This window comes from Bidens hawaiensis, unplaced genomic scaffold (assembly GCF_021521415.1).
Source record: "Bidens hawaiensis isolate Kalapana, Puna unplaced genomic scaffold, B.hawaiensis_p1.1 tig00021182_1, whole genome shotgun sequence".
In the NCBI taxonomy this organism is placed as follows: Eukaryota; Viridiplantae; Streptophyta; class Magnoliopsida; order Asterales; family Asteraceae; genus Bidens; species Bidens hawaiensis.
Genome location: NW_027493276.1, coordinates 223,891 through 237,305, shown reverse-complemented (window position 1 = coordinate 237,305; position 13,415 = coordinate 223,891). Strand labels below are relative to the sequence as shown.

At 32.0% G+C, this 13,415-nt stretch overlaps 2 protein-coding genes across 2 annotated transcripts; both read left to right on the top strand.

The window, feature by feature from the left end:
- Positions 1 to 8,761: 8,761 nt before the first annotated feature.
- On the top strand, positions 8,762 to 9,247 carry LOC143562929 (uncharacterized). The gene has a single exon (XM_077050597.1). The coding sequence runs from the start codon at positions 8,762 to 8,764 to the stop codon at positions 9,245 to 9,247; it is 486 nt and encodes a 161-aa protein (XP_076906712.1).
- A 2,270-nt stretch (positions 9,248 to 11,517) lies between these two features.
- Positions 11,518 to 11,943, top strand: LOC143562928 (uncharacterized). Its single transcript, XM_077050596.1, has one exon. It carries the CDS (start codon positions 11,518 to 11,520, stop codon positions 11,941 to 11,943), a length of 426 nt encoding a protein of 141 aa, XP_076906711.1.
- The last annotated feature ends 1,472 nt before the right edge of the window (positions 11,944 to 13,415 follow it).

The following is a 13,415-nucleotide window of genomic DNA, read 5'->3' as shown; positions in this document are numbered from 1 at the left end:
ATAAAAGTCTTACGCCACCCCCCGCAACACGGGGGTCTAAATGCTAGTTATTGTTATTTCATAAAACGTGGTCACATAAAGTATATTCAAATTTCATAAAGAAAACAATACAAGCTAAAAGAAAATTTACCTTGCAAATGTGAGGTAAGAAAAAACTATTCCATCGTACGTGTAAGAATAACATTCACTGAATAAAAATCTCAGCCATTAAATCCGAGTAATTTTACGTTAGATTTTGCCCACACAAATAAAAGTCAATGGACCACATTAGCTATGAAAGTTTTTGTATGTGGGTGTTATATCTTATATGATGGCACTTTCTATATATAAATAGACGATATAGACATAGATTGAAATCAAAATAAAATAATCCAAATATATGTGGGGGAACTTGACATTAAGGCTTAGGGGTGTGGGGGTTCTAATGGGGGCTTTAGTGGGGCTCCAGCCAATAATATTATGACGTGTGGCAGAGAAAGAAACTGGATAAGGGGGTGTTGGAGCCCCCGTTGGAGCTCCTGGCCCTGGTGTGGAGGGGCTCCAGCAGGGGCTCCAGCGGATTTTTTTTTTATTTTTTTATAAATATATTCAAAAAACGTATTATTAAAAAAACTCATAAATTATTAAAAAAAACACACATTAATAAAAAAACACATTAATATCTAAAAATAAAATAAAAATAAAACATTATTCTTATTCTTCGGCTTGGTCTTCTTCGATCAACCTCTTTCGGATACGTTCCTTTTGCTTTTCCATTAGCATTTGATCGACCGGATTTAGGTTACTGAAGTCTCTAGTAAGGAAGTCCAAATCTCTCATTCGACTTTTTTCCTTTTTGTCATTAGAGACCACCTCCATGGTTTTGTTGAATTTATTGAGGGATTCAACAAGATTGGCGATGTTTACGGCTTCCCCCTCAGCCGGTTTTTTCCCCTTGGCGTCCCTTCCCAATGGCCGCCTCCTCGGCGGTGAAGACGTTTCCTCCTCCGCAATGTTTAGGTCGAATACAACGCGGCAATCCGACCCGATTGAAGTGCTATACGCTCCAGGCGAACTAGTTTTAGTCCGTTTCGGCCGTACTTCCGCATCAACGTCCGACGCCACCAGCTCAACCCACTTGGAACACCTTTTCAACCTCTCCCACAACTTTAAATCGTCCCACGTCTTCACCGTCCCATACCTCCGCAAACACTCCTGCTTCCACTCTTCGACCGTGAAATTGTAAACCGCCAAATCATCACTGCCACTTGGTCTCATACGACCGCTGTTCCTGTTGAAAAGATTAGTAAACAAGCCGACAAATTTTCTGATTTCGGACCACCGACCCGAAATCATATCGGCGTTCCGCTCTGTACTCCCAACGAGCGTATAGAACGTCTCCCTAACCTTTGTCCAAAAAATCTTGCTCTTTTGGTAGTCGGCTGCAAAATGAATAAATAAATTAGATTTCCATTTAACTTTTTTATTTAACTTTTTTATTAAAAATCATTTTTAAAAACGTTAAAACAATTACCGCAACGCCGATCCTCAGAAATGACTATCCAAGCCCGACACAAGGCTTCCTTCTCATCCGATGACCACGGAGTGGTTTTCCGTTTCGTCATCGGAGTCGAAGCCGGTCCCGACCCGTCCGTTGCAACTTGTTTTTTCCGGCGTATAGAACGTCTCCCTAACCTTTGTCCAAAAAATCTTGCTCTTTTGGTAGTCGGCTGCAAAATGAATAAATAAATTAGATTTCCATTTAACTTTTTTATTTAACTTTTTTATTAAAAAACATTTTTAAAAACGTTAAAACAATTACCGCAATGCCGATCCTCAGAAATGACTATCCAAGTCCGACACAAGGCTTCCTTCTCATCCGATGACCACGGAGTGGTTTTCCGTTTCGTCCTTGGAGTCGAAGCCGGTCCCGACTCGTCCGTTGCAACTTGTTTTTTCCGGTGGACGCGTCTTCTTGGTCCCGTAGCTTCACCGTGTGATTCTTGTGTCTCCGGAACAACAAAGTTAGGAGACGGTTGTATGTTGGATGGTTGAAAGCCGGATGATTGTTGCGGCTCCGAATAAAACATCGGTTGGTGCGGTGACGACCATAAATCGTCGTCAATATAATCTGAATCTAGGTTTGGGTACCAATTTCCAGCCATTTTTTAAAAAAAAATTGGGAAGATGGGTTGATTTTGGGTTTTATTTTGAAGTTGTGGTGATTGTTTTATGTGAAATGGCTTTTATATAGGAAAAAAAACTTTTTTTTTAATTAAATAAGAGCCCAACGGCTCATTGTATATGTCCAACGGCTAGCAGCACACTCCCCTATGTCACTTTACGCTCTCCTCTGCCGCTAACCCCATCACGCCTACTTTGTTTTTCGTGCTCGCGCCCCGCTAGCGCCCCTCTCGCGCCCCGGTGGTGTGGTGCTAGCGCCTGGGGGCGCGAGCGGAGGGGCTCTAGCGCCCCCGTTGAAGCCCCACACCCCTCAGCCTTAAGGTAGTTACAACACCTATCACAAATATCTCATGGGGACTACCATCAAGACTTTATCTCAAACCACCATCATGTCATAATTTGTTGCGGTGTCAATGCTAGAATTGAAAATGCCTCTTTCAGTTTCTGTTGAGGTACATCTTGTCATGCTTTTAGTTTTCTTAAACTCCTTTAGTTTAAAAGAATTCAACTAATTTATGCATGTCAAACTAATTTATACAAAGCTATAATTTACTATAACTATAACTCTAGTGTTTCAAAATTATGAAAAGAATTTTGGACCGTTAATTAAGGGTAATCAATTATCAGGAAAACTTGAGAGTAACGTGAACCACAAACTTACGCTAGTTTTGGCAAAGTGGACAAGAATATAATAGACGATCCATTGTTGACTTTTTCTTGTTCAACCATTTCTTAAACATAAGTGCATTTTCTATACATAATTAGTTTTTTCTATAAGTAAACTAGTTTGAGGCCTGTGTATTACACGGGTAATTGATGAAAATTTTAAACTTTAACTATTAATTAAAATACAATCAACAACATGATCATATGTTGTTAATATAATTATAATTTACATTAAAATTACATAAATTACATAATTAAGATTACACAAATAAGTAAAACCTTACTTATACACTACATTTGTGATTGTGTTGGTCGGCATAAATTGTTTATCAAAAATCAAAATCTTTAGTACATGTTTGCTTGTAACTCTTGATAAGGTAACATATAGGCATGCTTATAACTCTTTCGCGTGACAAGGTTCTTCAAGTACATACCAACCATGGATAAATGATAATGTATCCATAAAACTAACAAAAAAATATTTATACACATTATCATACATTCTAATCAATTAACATGATGTCATTTGAGATTATCTGCTTGTGTTTATCCAAAAATCATTATTGTCCCAAAAAAACAGATTAATTGAACTTTGATTAGATAATCATCTTTAGAATATTTAGAATTTGAAATTGATTGATCATGATAAATCTGTTGTCATTAATATTCTGCGTATGACAAGTTTTTAATTTATTTTGTATTTTACAATTAACAATTGTATAATAAAGAGACATATAAAACCAAAAATTAAAATATAATAAAATGATTTGTTTCATTTCATATGAATGTAATTGCTAGAAAAATGACAAAGACATACTAATCTTAAAGCATGGTCAAATAATAGTGATTATTCTGAGTTAACAGAATGTTAGAATATTTAAAGTTTAATAAAGTTAATGTAGTGATTCTTATTTATAATACTTGAAAGGATTAGATTATGAATGTATAAATTTTAAATACTAATCTCGTGTTATTAGTTAATATTACGGGAAGTTATTGGAATATCTAACTAATAGATATATATATATATATATATATATATATATATATATATATATATATATATAATTTAACAACTTATAGAAAAAATGAAGAAGCAAAGAGTTTGGATTTTATGAAAGCATGGTAAATGACTTTTAACCCGATTAACTATTTATTTTATAAAAAATTAATGTGATAATGGACTTGAAATATCATGAGAAGCATGATTAAGTTACAAATAATATAAAAAATAAAAATAATATATATTTCTATTAAGTTACAGTATAATTAAGATGTGAATTTTAAGTAATTTTTATAAATTTTAATAATAAATGTTATAACTGTAGCTTTTTTTATAAAAATGTGTATAACTTTATTATTTTGAATATAAACCATAATAAACACTTTAATTTTGTACTAACCAACATGTAAAACTAACATAACCCTGTTCGTTGTATTTGTAAAGGAGTAAAATTAATAAGTTAATATAATATTGAAAGTATGTAAATAACTGATGAAAACGATATTCTAGGTTTCAATATCCTAAATGTTTTTAAAAAACGAAAATAGTGGAATGAGATTGAAACAAATTTTTTGGTTTAACGTTTTGAATGCTTTTAGTTAAGTAATTTGTTTTATAAGGAATATTAAATTAAATATATTTAAATGTATAAAAACGTATAAATTAAACCATCAAATATTTATATCTTAAACATTTAGGTCTAAGTTATGGAAGAAAATATTGAAAACTAAATATTATGAGAAGTTATTGGAATATTTAACTAATCGATATATATATATATATATATATATATATACACAACGTACTTGTAGAGAAAAAGAAGAAGCAAAGAGTTTGAATTTTATGGAAACATGGTAAATGACTTTTAACCGAATTAATTATTTATTTTCTTTAAAAATTAATGTGATAATGGAATATCCTTAAAATATCATGAGAAGCATGATTAAGTTACAAATAATAAAAACATAAAAATAATATATATTTCTATTAAGTTACATTATAATTAAGATGTGAATTTTAAGAAATTTTTATAAATTTTAATAATAAATTTTATAACTGTAATTTTTTTTAAATGTGTATAACTTTATTATTTTGAATATAAACCATAATAAGCACTTTAAGTTTGCACTAACCAACATGTAAAACTAACATAACTCGATTCGTTATATCTGTAAAAGAATAAAATTAATAAGTTAATATAATATTGAAATTATGTAAATAACTGATGAAAACGATAGTTTAGGTTTCAATACCATAAATGATTTTTGAAAAACGAAAATAGTAGAATGAGATTTAAAACAAATTTTTTGGTTTAACGTTTTGAATGCTTTTAGTCAAGTAATTTATCTTATAAGGCATATTAAATTAAATATATTTAAATGAATAAAAAAGTGTAAACCAAACCATAAAATATATAAATTTGCAGCATTTTGGTCTGAGTTATGAAAGAAAATATTGAAAACTAAATATTGATATTCTTATTGCTAAAACCATTTATACTACACCAAAAACGTCATATAAATAAATATTAAATAGTTCATATGGTAAATCGTTATACATATGGATTATAATTATAATGTTTAAGATATATATAATAAATATTCAACATGTTTGCAATATTTATACAAAATTTTTGGTGAAAAATAAAAAAAACACATTTTCCTGATTGCAAATGCATATGAGAAAAACTGAAATCTAAATTTGAAACCAATCTTATATAAAAAATTGTGCATTGTTGTTCGAATCCCGGTTTAAAAAAAATTTGTAGGTTCCATACAAATCCAAATTCTTCGACAATAATGCATCTTTATTTTATTTAATTTGCAATTATATGTGACTTTAAAGTTTTATTCTAATAGGTTTGCAACTTTAATTTTGATATTTTATTATTTTCTTATCTCACAATTAATGTTAATGAATGAATTGATAAGGATTTACATTTCATAAAAAATTGAATTCATATATTAAAATGAATTAAAAGATAAGAACCATGTATTAAAATGAGTTGAAAAAAAGGTGAGAGCGGCTAAGAGATTAACAAGTGACAATAGTTAGTAGTCTTTTATTATAATAGATAGATTATACTATAGATTGAACATATTATCTTCGATTTGAGTATATAAATGTTATATTAAATTAATCAATTTAAATTGTCTTGAATTAGTTTCTTATAATGATGCATCAATAGTTTTTGCAACGATGTGTCAGAGATTTACAGCAGTGCATCATGAATTTAAATTTTTTATCACGTAACACAATTCTAGGGACGCATCATGTAGATTGGTGGCTTCTCACTCTTCTTATAATCAAAAGAAGACCACAACTTTATTGTATTCATGCATCATTAGTGATGCCCATTTTCTTCTTTGAATATTGTACGTTCAAATTATTGACATCAGAAATTAGCTTATAGATGTCAAAAGTAGAAGGGATTGGAAACCTTAGAATCGCTACATGTCTCATATTTTGATCCGGTGGAACCCTTAGAATTGACTTATCGAATAACATCTGGATTTAAGTTTCACCCGAATGAGATATAAATGATGTTCCACAAGATCGTATTGATAACAAAAGACTTGTTAAAGAAAACCAGTTTTTTAAAGCTTCAACAAATCGATTTCTTCAAGCTTCACCTAACTCATTATGTTTTAATTATAAATACTATTTAAAGGTAATTATTACATCGTAACAGAAGACAAAGCGGACAACAAGTTGCGACGCCACACCTACCTTATTACGTTTTAATTTCAAATACTATTTAAAAAGTAGTGACTACGCTTTATTTTGTAATGATGCACGGTGTGTCCATCACTTAAATCGTTTCGTTCTTTAAGTCTCATACAGAACACAAAAACATGCTGCTTTATTATAGTTACTGTTTATGGTGTATTGAAGAATCCACCATTGAAGAGCATGTTACTGTTTGATTTAGTTTATGATGATTCAGTGATTGTTAAGTTATTTGGATAATAGATTCGTGATTAGAATGAAAATCCAAGTTTTCGTGTTGATTTTCATGGTTAATTATGGTGGTTTGATGAATCTGCCATGGATAAAGCTTGAATTTGCAGATTTCGGCTAGATCTACGATTTTCTGGCGAGGTAACTGATTTTTCCGGCGAAATGCGCTTTTCCGGTGACAGTTCAGATCTAACAACCTAATTCGTTATGGAAACTTAACGAATGGAAAATTTAACGAATTAAGGTAATTCGTCAAGGTAATTCATTAAGTTAATTAATTAAGTTAAAAGTAATGAATTAAGGTAATTCGTCAAGGTAATTCACCAAGTTAAAGATAACGAATTAAGGTAATTCGTTAAGTTAATTCGTCAAGGTAGTTTGTTAAGTTATTTCGTCAAGGTAATTCGTTAAGTTATAGATAACAAATTAAGGTAATTCATTAAGGTAATTCGTTAAGTTAATGGTAACGAATTAAGGTAATTCGTTATGTGTATGACGAAGTGGATATCTTAACGAATGGAAGGCCATTTGTGTGATTGTTATAACGAATTAAGATGGTAAATTATAACGAATTGAGTACATTCGTTAAGTGTGTAACGAATGAGTGACTGGTTGACGAATGGTGGATAATTATAATGAATTGGAGTTGTTAATTTATAACAAATGGAGAGGTCATTCGTTAAAAAAAAAGTAATTTGGCGGGAAAAATTTTCTTGAACGAAATTTTTCCTGAATACTCCTCGTAAGTGAGATTTCATTCTTGAAAATTTTGGCTAAAATATTTATTTTTCGATAATTTTCGGTGATTTTTTGCCGGGAAAATCCGAAAATTTTTTCCTTAACCGAATTTTTTCTGGGATATTCCTAATGTATTGGGTACTCTTCTCTCAAAGTTTGGTAATATATTTTTCGGCCGACTTTTTATACTTTTCGACTGCCCGAGGGGGAGACCACGAGTAATTAAGGAGGAGTTTGTTTAAGATTTGTGAAGAATGTTCAAGACCTTGCCAAATTTGTCAAGAAAAGAGGGAGATAAAAACTTTCATATGAGTATATTTGACTTGCATCTTCCTACGTTTGCAAGGTTTCTTGAAAAATTATTGCAATTCGGGTGGTAATTCATGCTTGCAAAGCTATGTTTGACTGAGTTCAAGACTGCAATTGTTCTTCGATTGGTGATTGATTTGTTCAAGATATAAATGATGTTCCACAAGATCGTATTGATAACAAAAGACTTGTTAAAGAAAACCAGTTTTTTAAAGCTTCAACAAATCGATTTCTTCAAGCTTCACCTAACTTATTATGTTTTAATTATAAATACTATTTAAAGGTAATTATTACATCGTAACAGAAGACAAAGCGGACAACAAGTTGCGACGCCACACCTACCTCATTACGTTTTAATTTCAAATACTATTTAAAAAGTAGTGACTACGCTTTATTTTGTAATGATGCAAGGTGTGTCCATCACTTAAATCGTTTCGTTCTTTAAGTCTCATACAGAACACAAAAACATGCTGCTTTATTATATATACGCAAATCATTAGTTTAAATTAACTCATTAATTTAAATAAAAACAAAGTATATTCAAATTCAAAATGCAAATAACACACCAGAGCTATATACATATATAAAATGTTATCCATGTAGTTTTAGACTATATATAACCAAACCAACACGACCAATTCTCGTATATATCTTATAAAACAGACGAGTTTTTATCAAACTTAATTATAGTTTCATAGATTAACGACTTGTTTATTATCGAGCATATAACGAAGTTGAAAGAAAACATACAAATGAGCCAAAGTCGTCCTATTTCGAAGAAATATACAAATGAAGACAAAACACGTCGATAACAACTTCATGAAAAAAATATTAATAATAAAATACTAAAATATCACACTATATAAAGAAACCCATAATTTCTAAACTCTTTAGAATCTTGATCATTCTAATGAAACCAACATGGGCCTTTGCACGTCATGCTACTCCGGCAACCCCACCACCACCGTCAAACTCATACTCTTCAACGGCCAACTAAGAGAGTTTACATCTCCCGTGAAGGTGTTCCTATTAAACGATGGTGTTTGTTTTTTTATTTGCAACTCTGATGAGATGGACTTTGATAAATATGTAACTGCTATGAGTGGGGAGTCGGAGCTCCGACCCGGTCAACTTTACTTTGAGCTGCCGGCGAGCTGGTTAAATAGGCGGTTGACGGCGGAGGATATGGCGGCGTTGGCGGTTAAAGCCGGTACGGCACTTATGGTTAGTGGTGGTAAGGTGGGGTGTGGGTGTTGGGCTAAACGGGTTGACCCGTTGGTGTTTTGTGAAGATGATGGTGATGATGAGATGACGTCATCTAGCCGTTGTCATGGAGGTGGTTGCCACCGTGGGGATGGTGGTAAAGGGCAGAGGTTTGTGAGGCTTGAAAGGATAGCGGAGGACTGAGGGTAGATTAGTAAATTAGTGTTTGGATTTGATATTGTTTTATTATTTAAATTAGTATTGTTGTATTATTATTTTTAAAGTTGTAATAATGCATTAATGCGTGTAAATTGTAAAGTTACAATTTGTTAACTTGTTTAATTAATATTAAGTCTTTTCAATATTTTGGTCTTTGGAATGTACTCTATGAATAAGCTTTTGTAACATTTGATTATTTGGTAACATACATATTTTAACATCTTAATCGTCATGATGTAAAACTTGACAGGAAACTACGAAAACAATAAACAAAAGAATTAGGCCCCATCACTGATAATTAACTTTTTAATGATCTCGTGCAACATTGCAAAACTTTAAAGTCTATAAGAGGATATATTAATAGAGGGTGAGAGATTTGGTTACATTCTATGATAAAATTTAAATATATTTGGTGATTATTTAATTAGAGCATTTAGCATGCTTGTGAGACAGACAACATTGGTGACTTTGTGTTTTATTAATTTTATTTGATCATTAAAGAATGTAAAAGACGGCAATATTGGTGACTTTAAGGGTTTCACCTTGGATCCTCATGACCACAAAACCGTTTTCAGTTTCCAACAGTAAAATACTAAAATGTTTATAATTATTAATGAAAAGGTTACATGGCAAATAACTTTACACGTTTATGATTTCTATCGGATGAAGATGGTATAAAGACTTAAAGAGACATTAATATCGGGCTAAAAAGTGAATTAAATATTTATTAACAAGAGAAAGTTGGAACAAATTAATGGTCTTCCATGGAAATGGAATAACTTCCACGCTGATTTAGTATTACTTATTGAAGCATCAATGGTCAAACTAATAAATAATCATTAATAATTGTTTTATTTCACATTTTATTTTACCACTTAAATATATCATTACATACTAATATTATTTATTTTCTGATTTTTTTTTTCAAGTATCATGAAAAGTTATACAATCAAACAATCAAAACAAGAGTTTAGGAAAACATGTGAATCGAGTCGATTAACATCAACAATTCTATAAGGCTATGTGTAGTGAATGGGCTACAAATAGGGGTGAATTGCGACACGTGGCGCCTAGTCAACAAGGGGTGAAAATTTGGTTTTGGGGTGTAATGGTATAAGGGCTACAAACTGGGCTCACAGTTTTTTTTATTATTTTTTTTATAATTAAACTAAACAAATAAAAACCGATTTATTTAAATAATTAAATGAAATTGCATTAAAATTAAAAAGAAAGACAAAAAAAATACATAACTAAAAAATAAAAAAATACATAACTAAAAATAAAATAAAAATACATAACTAAAAAAAAATACTAATATCCATAATATTCGCATATTTTTTAAATTCGTTGTCGTTGCAATAATGCGGCATCTTCGTGTAACCCGACCGCTTTGAGGGATTCGTATTCTTTACTCATTTCCCGCAATTTCAACATAGCGGCAATCTTTTCATGTTGTTTGTTGGTTTCTCTCATGGCATCGCTGAGTTCCTCGGCAAACTTTTCGTGTTTTTTGATGATTTCTCTCATGGTAGCGGTGAGATCCACAGGATTCAGTTGGTTCGGGTTGTTTCTAGGATTCATTTTGCTAGATTTTTTTGAAGAATTTGGGTATTAATTGTGTATGAAATGATATGAAATAGAGAAGAATGTGTATGTTTATATAGATATATATTGTTTTAATTAAAAAATTTTTTTGACCGTTTGATAACGGTATTATGAATAAAATATTAATAATATTTTTCACACTCTTCAGTGACAAAAAACACCCGCCCCCCGCCCCTTTTCGCCCCAAAATCGCCCGGGGGGGGGGGAGATGGTGTTCCTCCATATTGTCGTCCAAATCGCCCCCTTTACTCGCCCCACTACGCACTGCCTAACTTGAAACACTTAAAAAGTGTAAAGGTTTTTAAACAAACTTATATACATTTATTTTCTGTAAATGTTTCTAAACGAACTTATATAAATTGATTTTCTAAAAACTAATATAAGTTACAGTTTTAATAATTATTATAACAGTCTTTTATTTGAACAAGTTTTTTTTCCTATTATTTTCTTTATTCAAACAAAAGAATATTCTTTTGTCTAAAATAAACAAATAATCCAAAACAGAAACCACGTCTAACACTCTACAGTCTACGCCTATACATACATATATATATATATCCCCACCCTTACTCTGTATAACTCACTCAAATCTTCCTCACCGGAATTTAAATTCACCGTCATTCAACCCGCCGGAAATCACAATCATAAACATGGGTTTATGCGCATCAATTCAATACTCAAAAAACAAACCAACATTACTAATCAACAACGGGCCATCAACAACAACAAAGGTAATCAACTCCATTGACGGAAAACTGTTAGAATTCCGGCAGCCAATTACGGCCAGCCATGTCCTCTCCGGCCACCTTAACACATTCTTCCTCTGCAGCTCCGAAAACATGTTTGTCAACTGGCACGTGCCTCACGTGGCCGCAGACGAAGAGCTCCAGCCGGGTCAAATATACTTCATTATGCCGGTATCGAAATTACAGAGGCCTTTGTCTTTACAGGAGCTTTGTTTGTTGGCTGTTAAAGCCAGCTCAGCACTTGAAACGAGTTCGGAGATGAAGAGGATTGGTCGGACGATGTCGTTTGGTGGACGGACGTTCCAGCTGGCGGTTAAAAAGGTGGTGTGATATTAATCACAAGACACGTGATTACAGTTCAAACCGTTAAGTTGTCGATGTTATTATTGTATGGGTCGAGTCAATTTATTAACAAAGGTCAAATGATGTGAGAAAAATGTACACAATATTGATGATATTGTTGAAAAATGTTTTAAAGTATTAATTGTATTTTGAAAAATGATTAATGCATTAATGGCATTTTTGGAAAATGATCAAAGTAGCGCGATATTGGCGTCCATTACATTATACATAGGGCTAGTGAACTAGACGTTCGACGAATCTTTAACGGAAAGTTCATTTATATTCGTCAGTTATAAGAGAGATCGAGACATCTATATGGGTTGTGTATATGACTTCCAAACAACATGATAACATCATCTCATCACATGTGGGTAAGGTGCATGACTTTATTCAATGACAAATGTTTGCCACACAAAATTGATTCATTGTTGACCATTAAAGAATTAAAATGAATTAATAAAATTCTATGGTACTTGTAGGTAGGTGTTGCACATTAATTTTGTGGTTTGTCGATGACTAAGGGTAGAAACGAGGTGGCAGTACAGAATTGACCGGTGCATGGGTAATACTCATGAGTGCACTCCCCCCCCCTAATAAATAACCAAATATGAACAAAAAGTTTAGTTCTGTAAGCTTAACGAACAAACATGAACAGAAGCCACGTTCATTCAACAATGATAGTTGAATGTTACTATGATCGTTGAATGTTACTGTTCATTGAATAATGACTATGTACAAGTGTATGAATCATGAGGTACAAGTATATGATGCTTGTATATACTTCTGGGGTCCTAGGTTTGAATCTCGGCTTATGTACATGCTTTGAAATATAAATAACACTGTTGTAAAGGGAATTCGAACTTGAATAATGGGTGGGACAGCGTATGACCCTTTTGAAGAGATATCGTTGCTACTATGACAAACGGTTTTAAAAAGAAAACACACACACACACACACAAGTGTATGATGCTTGGTTTTGAATGCTACACTATAAAATGAGAATTTAAAGAAAAATAATGTATCAAAAAACACCAATAATAATTTTTTTTAACCAACTCATGGGTATACGATACTCATTGGGTTGGGTACAGAGCATGGGAGTTGTATTACTAGTGCTCGTCCCATTTCTATCCATACTATTAACACTCATGTTTGTTGTAACACCCCGATCGTTCATGACGAATTATATGTCAGGGCGGTACGTTAATTGCTAATAAGCCTGTAATACTATTAAATTGACAATATATTTATGTCACTTCAAATAATAGCAATTACACACTTGTTTCAAATAAATACCAATACATTGAGAAACCAAAAATTATTATTTGAACTCTCTCTCTCTCTCTATGTGTACACACACTTCACGTTGATATAAAAAGATAATTTTGGAATTCGTAACATACAACTAATAGTGATATTATCAAAATACAAGTAGCAAAAGAAAAGTTGATTTTCCTACA

Coding starts and splice junctions, on each gene's coding strand:
- LOC143562928 (XM_077050596.1), top strand. CDS start 11,518: ATGGGTTTATGCGCATCAATTCAATACTCAAAAAACAAACCAACATTA.
- LOC143562929 (XM_077050597.1), top strand. CDS start 8,762: ATGGGCCTTTGCACGTCATGCTACTCCGGCAACCCCACCACCACCGTC.